This window comes from Aotus nancymaae, unplaced genomic scaffold (assembly GCF_030222135.1).
Source record: "Aotus nancymaae isolate 86718 unplaced genomic scaffold, 86718_ANA_hifiasm-v0.15.2.pri h1tg000002l, whole genome shotgun sequence".
Classification (NCBI taxonomy): Eukaryota; Metazoa; Chordata; class Mammalia; order Primates; family Aotidae; genus Aotus; species Aotus nancymaae.
The window spans coordinates 51,355,847-51,375,263 of NW_026988413.1; the positions used below are offsets into that span (position 1 = coordinate 51,355,847).

Here is a 19,417-nt window from a genome sequence, read left to right on the forward strand (position 1 = left end):
GTTAAGAGATTGAGACCATCTTGGCCAACATGGTGAAACCCCGTATCTATTAAAAATACAAAAATTAGCTGGGCATAGTGGTGTACACCTGTAGTCCCAGCTACTCAGAAGGCTGAGGCAGGAGAATCACTTGAACCCGTAAGCTGAGATCGTACTACTGTGCTCCAGCCTAGGGAAAGAGGAAGACTCTGTCTCAAAAAAAAAAAAAAAACCCAAAAAACTGAATAATTTTGCAGTGATTTATCTACAAGGATATTCATTAGAACATTGTTTAAAACTGTGAAAACTTGAAAGCAATCTATTAATAAATGCCCTATAATATGAGACTGATAAAAAATACACTGTGGAAGAATATTTAATAAACATATAAAAGTGTTTATGTTAAGAAGCAGGTACAAAACAACATATCCCATTTTGGTAAATTAACACACAATATTTATATAGAAAAAAATATATAAATTTATAGGACAAAATATTAATAGTGAATTTTCTTTTGCTTTTAGCTACTATTATCTGTGACATTTCTATGTGGCAGAGTAACTGCAATCATAATTGAGGTCAGGCTGGTATCATTCTGTCTGTCAAGGCTGGGCAGAGTACACATCATCTTGTGCAATATAAAAACCCATGTACTATTCTGGCATTTTCTAAGTGAGAAAATATACATAAAGTGCCCAGCATGCAGGCTGGCACATGGTGAGGGTGCAGTAAATGTCAGTCTTCTCCCTTGCCTACATCCCCTCTGCATTTCCTCCCTGCTCACCAAGAAGCAGGAGACTTGTGTGGGCTGTTGCTGCTGCTGCCCAATCATCACTTGTCCCCTTGAAGTAGCCCCAGTGCATTAGTGCTCTTGCATTCTTAATGACTCCACTTATGTCCGGAAATTATTTTCTTCTGCTCATCCATAGGACCCACTGAGGTCTCTCTCATTTCTTAGTAATTACACAGGCTAAGTGCAGACTTCACCCCAGGCAACAGCCTCATTAATTTGCCAACTTGCACAATTTTCACAAGGACATAGATGGGGATGCCTTTCGGTTTTGAATTAGAATATGTTCTGATTTTTAATTATTTTCTATCCTTCTATACACTGGGGGATCCACACAAATCCCCTGCTATGTGAGCCCGCTGTGTGGTCAAACTTTTTAATAGAAAATTTTTGAGGAGAGAAATTAACCCGAGGCCAAGTTATTATAACACCAATCCACTGGCGCTCGGTAAATACTTGTTAAGCAGTGACGCAGGAATTCCCTGATCCCTGCTGGACCCAAGGAGAGGCCTTAAAGGAAAGAACTGCCCTGCTTTTCTTGAAGGCCTTTTTTTTTTTTTGAGATGGAGTTTTGCTCTTGTTACCCAGGCTGGAGTGCAATGGCGCGATCTTGGCTCATGGCAACCTCCGCCTCCTGGGTTGAGGCAATTCTCCTGCCTCAGCCTCCTAAGTAGCTGGGATTACAGGCACGCGCCACCATGCCCAGCTGATTTTTGTAATTTTAGTAGAGACGGGGTTTCACCATGTTGACCAGGATGGTCTCGATCTCTTGACCTCATGATCCACCCGCCTCGGCCTCCCAAAGTGCTGGGATTACAGGCGTGAGCCACCGCGCCCGGCCTCTTTCACTCACATAAAGAATTTCTGTTGATTCTAATTTATTCAGATAGTTGTAATTTTCACACACAAGGATCTCTTCTATGAGAAAGAATTTTCTTCCCCAGTTTAACTGCATGTCCCATTCTTGTCAAACACAGTGTCCAGATTCTGACTGGCTGCACACACTGAGAGACTTGGTGCAGCTTTAATCGCCCTTTTCTGAAAGCCAATGTGTTGTGAACAACACAGATCCCCATCAAGCTGAATGAATTCCACTTTTGGCTTTATCACTGATGAACTATATGTCACTGGAGAAGTCACTTAACCTCTTTTAAATGTAGATTGAGAAATATAAGAATGATACCCATTTCATATTGTTGTGGTGAGATTTAAGTGCTATGTCTAAGTAGTTGGCTATGCTTACTAATCAATACCAAGAGGAGCTGCATTATTGAATACACACACTGCTCAATGCTAAGGAGCTCACTGTCCATCTAGACCATCTGCCCACATGGTCTTTTAGATAGTAAAGGCCTAGGGGGTGAGGTAGGTTGGAGTGGTGGATAAGCCTCACTCCAACCAGTGTCAAAGGGAGGCTGTCATGGTGCTGGCCCACTAAGGTGGGCAGGATGGAAGCATACAGCAACACTGGCTTCCTGCAGGTGGTTCTCTCACCTTGGAGGGCACAGCTGAGCACCTGCTGTGCCCACTCAGCCCCAGAAGTTTCATTTCTGCCATTTGCATTCAGCCACAGGGTGTGTGGGAGCGTTCTGACACTACCTTGGCCTAGAGGCCTGTGGTTTCAGGGACTATAAGGATGTGGCCTGGGGAGCTCAGGGGAAAACACAGAACACAGATGTTATTGGCTGTAATTTTCCCCTCTGCCAGGGCTGCCTCTCCTTGACGTCAAACATCCTCATTCTCTCCTTCTCAACTGACTGTTGAAGGCTTTGTATTATTGAGAGAGAAGAGCAAGGGAAATATCTGACTGTGGAGACTTGGTTTAATGCACTTGTTAATGAGTACAAATGTGAGGAACATTACATTATTATTAATGCCATTAGCTAGAACACTCTCCATTAGTAGCTAATAAATAGATTGAGCCTACATAGTACATCTGCTCTCAATTTCATTGTTGATTCAAATACCTTAATTATAGCATCTAGTACTAACAGAAAGAATTGTTTTTACAAAGCTACTGCCCTCAGAAGTCTGGGGAACAAAGGAATTCGTTATCATTTCAGGGCTCAAACTTTTACTTGATTTGCTAACTGCCCCAACTATCAGTTCACTAAAGTGAAAACAAACTACTTCTACATACAATCTACTAATTTATTAACCACTGATGAGCTGTGGCTGCTGCAGACTGTCTGAGGTCACATGAAATACTTTTTCTTTAGATCAAAATTCTCCATTTTCACCTAGAACTGAAGTGGAACCTCAAATAGTAATGTTGCCTCTGTCTGCTAGAGGAAGGAGACAGTGGATAAAAAACATTTCAGTAAAAGGCACAGGATTTTATTTTGTCTTATTATTATTATTTAAAAATAAAAACCAATGCATTGGCTAGCCAAAGCCTTTAGGAATTATTTTGGCAGAACTAATAATCACTGATTATTAGACCTAATAATGTAAGAGAGCATACTTTCTGGTAAATCAGCAAGAGGACTGTGTCTAGCATTTGGCTATGCATTTGTTGAGTTTGAATTAGGATTCTTATCTGTAAGTTCTTGGAAAATGATTCTCAGACTAGTTCTGTTTACCAGGGGAAGGGCTCTATTGCCATATTCTCAAATATTTAGTTAGAAGCACATTAGAAACCTAAAGCCTACAGTAAGTTATTCTACTTTAGTCAATATTCTGAATAGTATGTATGTACAGGTGTATGTATGTTTGTGTTTGTGTGTGTGTTTGTGTGTATGTGTGTGTGATACATCTTCCAGCCTTGTTCCAAAAAGGATTTAAGGTGGACTATTTGGAAATACAAAAGTCAAAATAACATTAGTTAGAAGTGGGTGAAAAAAGGAAAGGAAATAACAAGGAAACAATCTACAATGGGTTGAAGAAGGAGAATAATTTAAAACTGTATATTCAAAAGTCCTATATACAGTCATGTACTGCATAACAATATTTTGGTCAACCATGGACTGCATATATCATAGCGGTTTCATCAGACTATAATTCTGTATTTTTACTGTACCATTTCTGTTCAGATATGTTTAGATCCATAAGCGCACACCATTGTGTCACAACTGCCTATGATATTCAGTAACATGCTGTACAGGTTTGTAGCCCAGGAGCAACAGGCTATATTATATAGCTTAGGTGTGTAGTAGACTCCTTCTAGGTTTGTGTAAATTCACTGTATGATGTTTGTACAATGACAAAATTGCCTAATGATGCATTTCCCAGTATGTATCCCCATTGTTAAGCAATGCATAACAGTACTTGCTATGAGAAGTGTTAAAACAGATCTCTAGCTAAAAGGAAACTAATAGTACAGTAACTAATAGTTACTGTAGTCAATGTTCAGAAGATTTAAAAGAAAAACCTCTTTATTTAGGAGAAGCACAACTTTTCTAGAAACTAAGACCTATAGAAATTTCACAAGATTTTGAAAGAAAGAGTATATTTGGTAACATGGAAAACAATGTCCTTGATAATATTCTATGTTAGACAGAATTTTCTGAAAGAAACTAAATATTGAGAGAATGATGCCACTTAAAAGGATATTCTCTATTAGTGTTTAAAAGTAATAGGCATCTAATATCTTAGGCTGATAGATGAATGCATAAATCCAATCTAAGGAGATCTTTCTAGTTTTGGATTCATATCTTTTCCAGAATAGTAATTTAAATTTGACAAGCTTAATAAAGTCCTAACAGTTTGACAACCCCCACAAGTCTGCATATGGGGGAGATATCACACCAACATATTCAAACTCCTACGAATGGCTGATACTAGACCCTTCTTTGAGGATATCTTCCAATGCATGACATGGAGAGACAGTGAGTATTGAAAGTCTTCACATTGAGACAGAGGGTGCTGAGCCTGTCCTAGTCAGTGGGTTGGGGTACAGATCCCAAGATTCCCAAGAGAGAATCCTTTATCAGCTCAGTCCATTATGGGTGATAGATGAACTGGTCATCTCCTGCTTGACCTATAATAGACCTTAATTATGGTAATTTGTGATTAATTGAGTGAGTGCCAAATGACTTCTTTGCTTTGCTCTACCCTCCACCCCTCTAATCCAGCCTATGTCCTGTGACTCAAATTCTGCTACACTTCCAGAAATACCTATGTTCTATCCACACCAGGTGAATGTACTTCTTGTTCCTAAATACCGATTGTATGTACTTTTCTAACTTCATGCACTTGCTCGTGCTGTTCTTTCTATCTGGATGTTCCCTCCTTTCCCTTTATCTGCCTGGAAAAAGGAAACTGAATTCATCCCTTAAGCCCTGAGAAAAACACATGCTTCTCTGAATAGCCCTTTTCTATCCTCTAGGGCAGGATTAATTGCTCTCTCTGCAAACCACTGTGGATACTCTTAGTACAAAGTACTCCTTAGCACAAAGTTGTATAAGTAGCTCTCTTGCCATGTACAGGGTCTGATACCCTATAGATAATCTGCATATATATGATGCATGACTGCTTAATGTTCAGAAGCCAAGTTCAATTTCAGACAAGATTCATTACTTTAAAATCAGGATACATTAGGGAACAATTGTATTTGAAAGAGACCAAACTAGGAAAATATCCTGCCTTGCCAAAGGTGGTACCTGACCCTTCTTTGTGCCTGTCATGGTGCCTAAAATTTAGTAGGTATTTAGTCAGTGTGTGTTGAATTAGTGTCCTATTTTGGTTATGGTGAATAAGCCCTGGTAATTACAGTGGGCTAGAGCATCCAGCCTAGCAGGTTATAGGTACAGACAGGCATGAGGGCTACCACACAACGGAAGGGGAGATACAGAATAGTAACAGGAAATGATGCTGAGGTGGCCACAGTCCTTGGAAGAGTGCCAGATAACAAGGTCTCTGTGGTCCCTGTGGGTGGGCTTGGGAGAGTACTTGAGTCTCCAGCAAGAAAAATGACTGGAGGGATTAGGGTCCTTGTTCTAGCAGTTGGGTAACAAGCAGAGGGACCTCTGCAGGAGGAACTAAAGCAGAAGGAGTTAATACAGTGTGGGACCCAAGAGTAGAGCTAGACAATGGAAGAGATGGACTCTGGTTGAATAAAGGTTCTTAAAAACTTGCTGAGTCAACCCTGCATAGAGACTGGGCATGTGGCTGAGCCTCCAGGTTGGAGGCTTAGGTATACCCTAGCATGGGGATGAGACTGCAGACCTGGAAACAGGGAGGGCCTGATAAAACTGGCAAGAAAATTTCCACAGTCATCTTAGATTAAAATAACACAATGAATGGGCTCCAGACTTTCCTCCGATAAAATGCTTCTTAAGAGTGACATCTAGGGGCAAGTCCCTTTTAAAGACACTCCTCAAATGACCTGCTTTGCATAGATGGGTCTGTGGACTGTTATTTGGCTCCCCTGATGACTTCAGATTTGCTTGGTGCCTACTGTGTGCACAGAACGTCTCCAAAATGCTTGTTTATAAAAGAACAAGTTGTTCCTGGTCTTTGACCACTGTCCTGTATTGAATGCATACTATATGTATGTATTCCATGCCCTGTTCTCTTGGCAAAGGGTACTGCTCTGACTGGAAAGAAATATGTAAGATTTACGTCAATAAGGAAATCTCCACAAAAATGTGAATATGTACTATATTACACTCACTTATTTGTATTATTTAATGAAACATTAGATTTCACAATCAGATTTAGTTCCTCAATGTAAACATGTTAAACCTGCCTCCTGAAGGTTTATTACCTCCATGTGATGATGGTCTGTCCATCTGGGCCTGAGTTACTATGAGTTCGTAACTCACAGAATACAATGTATGATATGGAAGGAAGACACCCCAGAGGTTACCCAGTCTGATCCAGCTCCTCTCCTATCAGGTGCTACCCCTTCACTGCTCCACTCAGTAAACACCTACCGAATGCTTACTGTGGCTCAGGCCCCTTGTGAGGGACACAGGACACATGTGGCCCTGCTGCACAGAGCTCACAGTTGGGATAGGGAAAGACAAACAGCAAACCGGTACAAATAACTGTATTTTATGATACATGCAATGAAGGACCTGATAGGGGACTGTGGCAAAGAGTGACAGGAGGGAACCCGATTTAGAAGACTGCTCTGAGGAATAACATTTATGCTGAGACCACAGGGCAGCACAGAGCATTCTGGGAAGAAGGCAGTGGGTAGCTGGGATCGGGGAAGATGTGGAGGAAGGGTACAGTGATGAGGGAGCAAGTGAGGGGGACAGTGTGGGGTGAGGGGTAGGGCCTCCTCACACAGGGCCTTGCAGGTAAGGTTTGGATATTTAGTTTTTTTTTTTTTGAGACAGAGTCTCACTCCTTGCTAGGATGGAGTGCAGTGGCTCGATCTCAGCTCACTGCAACCTCTGCCTCTCAGGTTCAAGCGATTCTCCTGCCTTAGCCTCCCGAATAGCTGGGACTACAGGCACGCACCACCGTGCCCAGCTAATTTTTGTATTTTTAGTAGAGACAGGGTTTCACCATGTTGGGCAGGATGGTCTCGATCTCTTGACCTCATGATCTGCTTGCCTCCGCATCCCAAAGTGCTGGGATTATAGATGTGAGCCACTGTGCCCTGCCAGATATTTAGATTTAATTCAAAATGACAAACTACCATCCCATGGATGTTAATCAGCCTCACGCAGTTTGAAGAGATGAACATTATATCGATTTCTTAAGTTCAGTTTTTAAGCAAATTCTGATTAATTTACAATCTTCTAAGAGACTAAACAGTTAACTGAATGAAGGAGGAACTTTTAAATGTTGACAGTATTATCTTTGGAGAGCAGAATAATGGATTTTTATATCTTTTGGTATTTTTAATATTTTGCTGGCTGTTGATTTTAATTAATAGCATTTACTAGTTTAAAAATTAAAAAAAAATTTTAAAAAAACAACACATTCTCACGTTAAAAAATTAGAAGCCAAATTTCATTTGCAAATGATATAAATATATTTGTGTATTATATATATTCTATAACTGTTCAGTGAAATTTAAAATAATGTGGCCTAGAATAAATTACCAATGAGTAAAAACTCTGTTTTCTTTTTTATTCCTCTCATAAGGAAGAATTTTCTATGGAGAATTTATCAAAATTGCCATCGTTGAAATATATTTGTTTAGCCCCTGTGTGTAGCATGCTGCTCCAAAGGCTAACGGATACTCCTGAGCTCAAATGCTGGGCCTTGGTTTTGTGTTTCTCTATCTAATTGTAGCTTGTTTCTGAACTCTCCCCTATTCTAGAAGTAATTGTGACTATGGTCCTAGACTAAAGTAGCTCCCTTGGGAAGCAGAGAGGCGGAATGCAGTAGAGCTTCTTTCAGTTCCTCTTTACTTCCCTGCTCAAGTCACTAGTTAAGTATGTTTTTCTTTTTTTTTTCCTTTTTCTTTTTTTATTGCATTTTAGGTTTTGGGGTAGTTAGGTATGTTTTTCTTTGTGGACCAGCCTTACCTCACCCTTAACAAAAAAGTGGGTCAACTTTTCTCCATTGTTCCTAACAGGTTATTCAAATATGCAGCATGTATTAGTTAACTTCATCAATTCAAAATAAGTGAGTCACTGGAAATGAGGACGTCTTTAATTCAAAATGCAAATATATACAACATTTCCCAGCTTCCCTAAAAATGGCAGCTTTATTATACAAGATTTGGAGACACTATTTGGAGAGTTTAGAATTGTGCTCCCTGATCTGGAAGAACTTCAATTCTTAAAGAAAACATAAAACCAAGAAACAGAAAATCCTTTTGGAAGGCTTAGCAGTATGTAAAAGAAAAAAAAAATTATCACAAGGTCAGAGTCAGATGATGAAAATATCTGCTGCCCATCTTTGTCAACATGTAAACTTTGGAAATTCTGCATATACATACTTTAAAGCTGTAGTATTCAGGATTTTTCCTGTTGTGAAGGATGAGGGAACACAGGGAGACAGTGAGCAGACAGGGGGCAGGAAGGGGAAGCAGAACATGTGGAGTTGGAACTCCACTTGCTCTAAGCAGAGCATGCTACTTTGTGTTGTTTTATATATTACCTGAGATTTCATTTCAGAAATGGTTTCTCAACTTAAAAGTTTTCAGAGTTTGAAGACACACTGTGATGACCATAACAATGGCGGCTGCCGTTTATTGATTCTCTGCTGTGGTCTAGGCACTGGGCTAAGCATTCTGGATATTTCATTTAAGTAATCCCTAGAAGAACCACGGGAAGTAGGTCTTGTTATTCCTACTTTACAGATGAAGAAACTGATGTTATGAAAGGATGAATAATCATCATATATGTGGTTATTAAGTAGCAGGGCCAGGAATCAAACTCAAATTTCTTTGCTCCAAAGTCCATCCTTTCTACCACCATGTTATACTGAATGTGTGCTTAAGGCTCCACGTGCACAGATTCACAGGCATTTAACATGTATGCCAGCACTCCAAAACACACACACACACACACACACACACAAGTACAACAAATGTACTAAAGTGTGTTGTTAGTAGAGCACACTGCCTAAACATTGCTTTAGTAAAAAAGGTTTAAATGGCTTGAGAAGCAAGCTTTGGTCACTAAGGATGGAGAGATATTTCAGACTGAGAGGACAGACTGCGCAAAGGCCCACTGCAAAGGTTTGTTGCTTTGGGTGGAAGCTGCCGATAGAGGGAAGCAACCTCTCCCTGGCCTCCCCATACTGCAAATCTTTTTGTGAAAGAATATTTTAAAACTTAAAAATAATAACAACATCAAAGAAAGAGAAATACTGCTGGGATTTGACGGGGTGACATGGGCACCAAGGGGTCTACGGGAATGTCGTCAGCAACAGGACAGATGTGCAGTAATTCTAGGAAAAACTACTGGCAAAAAGGAAGAGAACATATATACAAAAAGAAGGAGAGCCTGTCACTAAGGCCAAATTCCGTGTGTTTGTCTGATTCTTTAAGTTGCAGTTTATTGCTGCTCTGTTTGTCTGAAGCTAGTTGGATGAACCTCCCGGACAGGAGAGAAGAACTGAGTGTTTTCCCCCCTTTAAATGGTGAAATTCTTCTAGGGTTTTTTTTTTTTTTTTGGAACCATTTCTCTGTTCCAGGAAGTTGTCAAAACATGTGATTTTTAATTTTAAAGAAAAACAGGACTGAAATGTGTCAAGTCCCTGGAAATAGTCTGAAACTCAATTGAGTTTATGCAGAAAAACACACACTAAAAATCATAAGACCATCTGGTCACAGAGATCTCAGTTTCTCTGACAACACCACTGGAACTGTGGGAGGGTAAGTCTTGTAATCACCAAATGGAAAATCAGTCAGGAGAACAAACAAGAACAGACAGGTTTCAAAACAATGTATCCTAGTTCCTGTTCCACTAAACTTCAAGGGGCATGTCATCTCCCAAAGGTAACCCTGGACTCAAGAAGAGACTCAGGGAAACAGAGCAAGTCTGAGATGTGGAGTGCAAAGCAAATCATCTTTAAGATGTACTACGGGAGGTGGCTATTTAAAGAGTACTCAAGGCAAAAGTACATATAAAGTAGTTACTCTTTGTCTTTGTTTTGTGTTTGTATTGCTATAAAATAGGAATATTACAGTAGTAGTTATAATTCTTCTGAATGTTCATTAATAGTTATTAATTTTGCCAGTGTTAAATTCTCTTGAGTATTTAAAGTATCTGATGGTCAAAACTGGATACAGACCAGAAAGGAATGAAAAGCAGGTAGAATCTACACCAAGCTTGTCTAACCCACATGCAACCCAGGATGGCTTTGAACGTGGCCCAACGCAAATTCGTAAACTTTCTTAAAACATTGTGAAGCTTTTTTGTGATTTTTAATTTTTTTTAGTTCATCAGCTCTCTCTAGTGTATTTTATGTGTCGCCCAAGACAATTCTTCTTCCAATGTGGCCCAGGACAGCCAAAAGATTGGACTCCCCTGATGTACACACTCCCTGGGAGATGGGCAGACTCATGTAGGAGCTTGTTTACAGGTGAGCAGGAAACGCTAGCGGTCTTAGCAGAACCTGTGGTCAAGCCAACAAGATTTCAAATGAAATCTTGGTCACTCTGCCTTATAAAAATGTGGTAAGTGCAGGTGGCGCATCAAGAATTCATCTGTAGGAAAAACCAAGAGAAACTCACAAACTGTGAGTTCTGAAAAATATGTGTAAAATTTGAGTCTTTTAGCTAAGGCCTTGAATAGATAAATATCCAGCGGCTAACCTGCTCAGCAGACACCCTTCTTGACAGCCCTCTTTAGTGCCAGCATCATCCCAGTGTTCCATATTTGCCCATACAACTGCTTATGAAATATTTCTCCTTCTGTTTGGTTTTAGGTGGGAGGATTACTGAGAAGTGTCATTTTGCACTTGGGGAAGGAATGAATGGAAGTGACGGGGGGAGGTAGGGTTGGCCACATCAGAAGAGGGTAGGAGGAGAAGTTGGACTGACCTCCAAGCTGAGTGAGAGGTGAGGGCTGCGGTGTGCTGCAGACACCATCTGCTTGGGTGCTATTCTCAGCAGGCGATGAAGAGGGAGGTGACTTACCTGAAATTTCTGGAAGTGTGGGCTTGTCTTCTTTCCAGAAGTTCCCATCACGAAGAGGAAGTCAGGGGTTAGCACAAATGGCACTCTCTCTTTATTAATGCCCAGGAAACTTTTGTAATTCCCAAGAATGTGCCCGAAGTCAATATGAAATAGGTTTCCTTAAGAGAACAAAGTATCTGACATCATTACAGTGGCATAGCACTTTGTTCCTTAAAATAGTTTTTGAGTTGCCTAAAAATGAGTTATCTTGGGTTGAAAGCATCTTTTACAATGTTTTGTCAGCTTGTGGTATTTTTTGTCTTAGCAGGTGTGTGAAAGTCATAGCCACAAAACATTCTTTGAACCAAGTATGTTTTTGATATCCTTCTTGTGTTCTTTAGATGATAGCCAGATGCCACTATAAAATTCTCATCTCAAAATTATTCTTAGAAACATGAATCAAACTCTCTGGCCAGTATGTCATCATTGTCTCTAAAAGACTCTCTTATGCTCTTTACGTAACTCAGCATAGACTCATGTTTCACTCTGCTTGGGGGCAGGGGTATTCGTCTTTTTCTTTTGAGTAGTCATCTATGGCCATATCACCCTGAATGTACCTAAGCTCATCTGATCTCAGAAACTTGGGTAGCATGATAGAAGCAGAACACTGTGAGTCTCCTTTGGGTCAATTTCTATGCCTACTACTATCACGATCACAATTATCATCATCTTATTTATTTGGCCCTTTATCATTTCTATTGTCCATAAATACAGTATCTCTTTTCATTCTCATAGGAAGTAAGCAATCTGTCCCCATCTGATGCTTTCTCTAGACTGTGCTGTTAAAATTGCCCAAATTCCTAGAGAAAAATCTCATGTTGTGGTGGCCACTACTGACTATTTTCAGAGTGGACAGTGAACCACGGAAGTGGAGTGGGTTAGGGAGATTTAAAGATATCTATGAGTTCTTTCTGTTGCTTCTCTGCAACATCTGTCACTGGTGATCCCACCCAGCTTCTGGGATATGACCCTCTCCTAGTTTCCCAGCTGTCACTCTAACTTTGCCTTCTTAAGACTCATTTCCTGCCTCTTCTTTCCTCACTCACACCTCAGTCTTAAAGTGAGGTGGTCTCTCTAAAGCAGGGGTTCCCAACCACTGGGCAATGGACCAGTCCATAGCCTCTTAGGAACTGGGCTACACAGCAGGAAGTGAGTGATATGCAAGTGAGTAACTTCATCTGTATTTACAGATTCTCCCCATCGCTTGAATTACTGACTGAGCTGCACCTCCTGTCAGATCAGTGGTGGCATTAGCTTCTCATAAGAACACACACCCTATTGTGAACTATGCATGAGAGAGACCTAGTTTGTACACCCCTTATGAGAATCTAATGCCTGATGATCTGAGGTGGAGTTGAGGTGGTGATGCCAGTGCTGGGGAGTGGCTGCAGATACAGATTAACATTAGCAGAGAGGTTTCACTGCACAGAGACCATAATAAATCAATTCCTTGCAGACTCATATCAAAACCCTCTCGGTGAGTGGTGAGTGACAATCGAGCTGCATCTGGTGACAGGCTTTATAGTGGCAAGTGAGTTGAAAAAAAAAGTGTGTAATAAAGGTAATGCTCTTGAATGATCCTGAAACCATCCTTGCTCCCCCACCCCTCTCTGTGGAAAAGTTGTCTTCCAAGAAACTAGTCCCTGGTGCCAAAGAAGTTGGGGGCCGCTGTTCCAGAATAATTGAAGCACCAGTGTCTCTACACAATGACTTCTAAATATGTGCTCCAGTCTTCAACTCCATTTAAAGACTTCTATGTTCTGAAAGGAGGTGGGGGATGGGGAGTTAGTGTTTAATGGGTACAGAGTTACAGCTGGGGAAGATGAAAAAATTCTGGGGATGAATGGGGATGATGGTTGTTCAACAAGGTGGACATACTTAATATCACTGAACTGTAAGTATTAACTACAGTTAATTAACTGTAACTGTCAGTTGTTAATTGCAGCTAAAATAGTAAATGTTATGTTATATATATTTTACCACAATAAAAATTTATTCTGCACTAAATAAACTCACCTGTCTCTGTGATCATAATATTGTCATTGTGTCTGTCGCCTATTCCAAGAACAAAGGTGGCCACACAATAGCCTGCACAGGAATAAACAAATCTCTCCACCGCTGCCTGAAACTAATTAAAATGCATTTGAATATTAGTTGTCTTCTAACTACAAAAAGCAGCATGAATCTACAAATGACTTCTAAAAAGAGACTATTCTGGAAACCATTTACAGAGAGCAAGTTAGCTGTGTCTGATTTCATTAGCATCATATCTATAAATTGCCAACTTTCTCATTGCTCTGCCTATATTTTAGGTGAATATTCGGTGAATCACAATGGCAGGAGGAAGAAACAAGAGTCAAAGGGTAACAGTAATTCAATCAAAGGGTTCACTTCCTCTCCATGCATCACTTGCCAACAACTATACGGAACTCATGGTAATTTTGCTTCATTTGTGAACATGCTTTGCTTGTGACCACTGAAAGCATGCTTGGGTTCACAGATCCACATATATAACAGATTAATAAGTGCCACTCATTATATTTCCTCCCCAAAAGGCTGCTAACCATGCAAATGAGAAGTGCTAATCCTGTGCAGCAGAACTTTAAACGACAGCGAACAGCCTAACCACACAGCTTGTGAAGGACTGAGCATATGCACTTCCAAGGAATGGTGGAACTGACATTTTCAGCATCCATGATTTACCATTTAGATTAGAGTTCAGCAGTAAATTATAAATTACTTTGTTGGGTATGCTGTATTTCCCAGGTACATAAGAATTTATACATGGTAACTAAATCTTTTGGCTGAACAACAAAAATAGCCATAAAAAGCACTAACAGATTATTTTACAGAACCAAATTTTAAGCAAAGCATGCCTGATAATCAAAAGAGAAGCAAATGCTCATGGAGTCCTGAACTGAGTGCCTCTGTTTTATACAGATATGCTGTCACCATGGGAGAGCACTTAAAACCTCCATTATTTTACAAATAAAAACTTCACTAATATGTCAGGAGGCAAGAGATTGGCAGATTCTTTGAAAATGTGAAATCAATATTGCTATATAAATGACAACTTGTAAGGAGCCATTAGACTGGGAAAAAGCATGAGCTCACCTTTTCTTCAGTAGGGGATTTTTCTTTGAGCCAGTGATTCAGGACTTCATCTTTAAATGCTCCCGTGTTGCCAACTGTGCTTTGCTGAATTTTGGCAATTGTCGTGGCGTCTTTCACAATCTCAATCATTCCTACAGAAGGATGCACAGAGTCTGATGGAGACTGGGGGCCAGTGCCTGGCCCAGAGGAGAAAAGACTATGGCTTTGTTGAGTGAAGGGCAGAGGTTTTTTTCTGACCAGAGAGCTGTTTTCCAGGTCTATGCTGGTGGTTTTCTCATGAGGAATAGAAAGAAAAGGAGGAGGATATGGAAGTTGTGTGGGATATGCTTTCAATATCCCTGAATGACAAGAGGAAAGGGCTGGTTTTGAATAGTAATAAATAAAAGCATTTATGTGCTGAGCATATCCTTCCTCAGATGGCAATCTGTGCCTTTTCCTTTTTTAAATTACAGGGTCAAATGCAAATGCTTTTGTAGAGTTCTCAGATCAGAAACTTGAATAAACATATGTATGACTGAAACTAATTAAAAATACGTGATAGTAGAGTGTGTAATAGCTTTGATAATGTGAGTTCTGCAATAGTAAAATAAGTGACAGATCTTGCTATTTTTAAATGTTATTTGTGAGAGAAAAGTTTAATGTGTAATGAAATGAGTTAAAGTTTAGAGGTGGAGATGGAAAGAGGAGGGAACAAGTTCTTACTAAAATCATTTCCATGTATAGTCACAAGGATTTGAATCATGCATTCATGTATTTTCAACAGATCCACATTAAATTGAGAGTCACATTCACCAGCATAGAAGTGTTTTCTTCCTTTCCACATAGATTACAATTGTGATTTTTCAGTTAGTAAATGTCTACACTGAAGGAATTATAATCTTTTCAAACTAGCTGAGTGGTCTATTCATCTCCTGAGGTAACTACATACCTATTTTGTCACCAGTTGAAATGCAACCATATGGCAGGAGGCACAGATCCAAAGATTCAGTCTCCCAAATGGACTCCATGATTCGCAGAATCTGGGCATCAAAACACAGAAATGTTTGTATTATAAATATATATATATATATTAACGTAATATATTTTTCTTTTCCCTTAAAAATAGCAATCATATTTAGTAACACAAAATATAAAAGTAAATGTAAAACATATAAGCAACAACTGTTTGTTTATTGGTCAATCTGGCACTCTAAAGCTTTTCTTCTTTGTGAGCTTGTTAATTTTGGTTTCTGAAATGTACCTTGGGGAAAAGGATAAGTAAATTTCTTTTGGAGTAGGTTTTAGCTGTGGTTCATCACCTCTCTGTTCAAAATGATCTGCTCTAGTTGTGTCTATTTTACCACAAAACTCTAACATCCTTACACATATCTATCACTCAAAGGCAACAAGCAAAGCAGCAGTAACTACAATGATGATAATGATAGCGAATATATACTGAGTGCTGCTTTATGTGTGATCCTTGCATTGCCCTATAATGTAGACAGGATTATTATTCCTATTCTATAGGTGAAGGAACAAAGCCTTGAAGAGCTTAAATAACTTGTCCTTAGCTGCCAAACTATGTGCCCCAACAAATAAACAAAGTAGGCTGGGCATGATGGCTCACACCTAGAATCCCAGCAATTCTGGCAATTATCTGGCTCATGCCTAGAATCCCAGCAATCTTGGCAACTGTCATAGTGTCTTTCACAATCTTGATCATTCCTATAGAAGGATGCAGAGTCTAATGGAGACTGGGGGCCAGTGCCTGGCCCAGACAAGGAAAGGCTATGTCTTCGTTGAGTGAAGGACAAAGAGGTTTTTTTGATCGGAGACCTATTTTCCAGGTCCGCGCTGTTGGACTTCTTCCTCTTAGGAGGAAGAGAAAGAAAAGGAGAAGAATATGAAAGTTGTGTGGGAGGCTGAGGTGGGAGGATTGATTGAGCCCAGGAGTTCGAGACCAGCATGGGCAACATGGTAAGACCCCATCTCTACAAAAAATAAAAATTTCCAGGTATGGTGGTGCACACCTATAGTCCTAGCTACTTCACAGGCTAAGGCAGGAGGATTGCTTGAGCTCAGGTGTTTGAGGCTGCAGTGAGCCATGATCGTGCCACCATACTCCAACCTGGGCAATAAAGCAACACCTCATCTTTAAAAAAATTTAAAAGACTGGGTGCAGTGGCTCACGCCTGTAATCTCAGCACTTTGTGAGGCTGAGGAGGGCAGCTCATGAGGTCAGGAGATCGAGACCATCCTGGCTAACATGGTGAAACCCCGTCTCTACTAAAAATACAAAAAATAAGCTGGGTGTAGTGGCATGCACCTGTAGTCCCAGCTACTTAGGAGGCTGAGGCAGAAGAATCGCTTGAATCTGGGAGGTGGAGGTTGCAGTGAGCTGAGATTGAGCCACTGCACTCCAGCCTGGGCAACAGAGTGAGACTCCGTCTCAAACAAACAAACAAACAAAAAACCACACACACAAAGTACATAAAGGGCAAAGGCAAACTTCCACTCAAAATGAGAAGACCAACAGAATAAATTTTGAGTTTTTAAAGTGTCTTATCTTTGAACAATTCAAAATATTCTACAGATTTATTTGAAATTCATGTTGTTCACATGTACCCCAAAACCTAAAATGCAATAAAAAAAAAAAGAAAGAGAGATTATAAGAACTTTCTTCACAGATGGACTGAAAGCAAAGAAAGCCTACAAAGAAGAGCTTTACACTATTCACATGCTATATTCATTTCCTGCTCATTTTTTAATAAAAAACAATTAATAGTAAAAAAAATAAAAATAAAAAAAGAAATTTAATAAACTTGCAAAAAGTTTGATTTCTTTTTCTTTTCTAAAATACCTCCTGGACAATACGTAGACCATTCCCGAAATGAAAGCAAGCAAAAGTATTCCTGTTTCTATATTAGAAATAAGTAAAAACAGAAACTTAGAATTAGAAAATGACCAGTTTATAATAGGCTACCTTTAAATCAATATGATTTGTCTACTTTAAATAAACCATATTAAGTATTAGAAATTATTACATCTACAATACTGAACCACTAAAATCTGGAAATCGGGAGAATATTACTTTACAAACTTGTGAAGCTAAAGTTTATCTAGAAATGTTAGAAAATATGAAAATAATTAGCACTGATGCATTCACCGTTCTCCTGCCGTAATAATACTTTACTCTTGTCACTAACCTGCAGGATTTCTGTGGTGACCTACTTGTCCACCTTCTCTCTCCTTCCCATCAAATCACTCGCTTGATTTGTGTATGTATATCGGGGAGATGTATCTAAAAAGAGTGCCTAGAAATGTGCAGACATGTTTATGAACTAGAATGAAGTGAGCGCTGGGGATAAATATGGCTATTTTCTATGTTATCAAGCTTAGAATGGGGTGTATAAAAAAGACATTAGGTGAGGCAGTTGTATCTGGCTGCTTGGGACTGTTGGATATGCATCTTGGACAGAAACATAATACTCATTAGACTGCATATCTAATAGTCTGCAGCCATGTTCCCCAAGTGAAAACTCTCTACTATGTAATATTTGATCATAATTCATCATTTGAAAGAAGAGAGTGGGAATACAGCCAGTAGTAGAAGGCATGTTTTTGATGTAATACAGAATTGTGTTTTCAGATAATTGGAAACAATCTTAAAACTAGCATACCTGTAAAATAAGCATGTCTTGGCGCAGATCATCACCATGCTTAAAGATAATTCCAATTGTTTCCTTTGATAGGGCTGTAGGATCAGCACATTTAAACTCAAGCCACAGTGGTTTTTTCTTGGAAGCCATTACTTTACATTTTTCAATCTGTAAGGAAGTAGTCACATGTTTCCCCCACACAATGAATAATGAATATACATGGTGAAGACACAAATTCTCTTGCAAAACATCACTATAAACAAGGACAAAGTAATAGTTGGAAAATGATTTTCAATATTTGGGTAAAAATACAGAAGTTGTTTTCAACAAATCTGGAAATGCCATGTGAGAGCAAATTCACAACTCTTAAACCAGTGCCTCTCAAACTGTGCTCCAAAGAACCGCAAGAGTCTTTGGAGGTGCCTAAGAGGTATGGCAGATCTTACCCTCTCCACGCACACAGAGCTCTGGCACTCCCACACTCTCTTTAATACACAGCAACCTGGCTATTATATTTGGCCTCCTTCTGAGATTTAATTTGAAAAACTAATTCTAATGCTACCACAATGTCAAAAAACACTATTATTTCAGAATCAGATGCAATAGGCTACATCTAAGAAGATGAAATTTAATAGAAATAAATGGAAAATCTGGCATTTAGGTACAAAGCACCCTCCCCCTAAACCTCATACATCTAAATACATTCAAGGTAAGAGAAATGTGGCTTGGCAGTCACTCACTTAAACATAAAAAAGTAGGTGTTTCAGGCAAAGTTGAGTTTACCACAGATCAAAATTGTGATGCAGTCTTTTAAAAAAGCAAACACAATTTGAAGCTGTATTAATATGTCATAATTCCTATCAATCCCTAAATAATGGACAGTGGATAGTGTGTGCTTCTGCTACAGGGCCAGTTTGCTGGTAATTGTATATAAAATCAAACATTCAGGGGAAGAACTTCCTCATCTTTTCATGTGACTTAACTGCTACAGGAGTTGCTGCCTTGCCGTAAACAACTAGAAAACTATGCAAAATATAGAAAACTCTTTTCAGACATTGAACAACAGGCAGAGTAGTTTCATGACCCCTGAGGAAAGGAAGACAAATGAAGTGAGCTCTGTAATTGCCCCAGATTACTGCCTGGGGGCTTTTTCTTGGCTACAGCACAGAGAAAGGAAATCCAGACTGAGCCCACAGTCCAGTAGTCTAAATTACTGTAACTGAAGTCTCAGTGAGGAGAGAAAAGAGGAAACAAAGAAAATTGGCTGAAAAATTTCCAAATTTGAGAGAGACCATAAGCTCACAAATCCAAGGAGCTCCATAAACTCCAGCAAGCTAAACACAAAGGAAACCATACCCGGGT

The 19,417-nt window shown here is 39.5% G+C and overlaps 1 protein-coding gene across 3 annotated transcripts in view; it reads right to left on the reverse strand.

The window, feature by feature from the left end:
* Nucleotides 1-19,417, reverse strand: part of PIK3CG (phosphatidylinositol-4,5-bisphosphate 3-kinase catalytic subunit gamma) — a 44,239-nt gene that overhangs the window by 12,768 nt on the left and 12,054 nt on the right. For all 3 annotated transcript variants that reach the window (XM_021673180.2, XM_021673176.2, XM_021673177.2), the window contains exons 6-10: nucleotides 18,077-18,223; nucleotides 15,346-15,436; nucleotides 14,418-14,548; nucleotides 13,320-13,431; nucleotides 11,265-11,422 (exon numbers count right to left, since the gene is read on the reverse strand). In XM_021673180.2, the coding sequence (XP_021528855.2) occupies nucleotides 11,265-11,422; nucleotides 13,320-13,431; nucleotides 14,418-14,548; nucleotides 15,346-15,436; nucleotides 18,077-18,223 (639 nt within the window). The remainder of the gene's footprint in view (nucleotides 1-11,264; nucleotides 11,423-13,319; nucleotides 13,432-14,417; nucleotides 14,549-15,345; nucleotides 15,437-18,076; nucleotides 18,224-19,417) is intronic.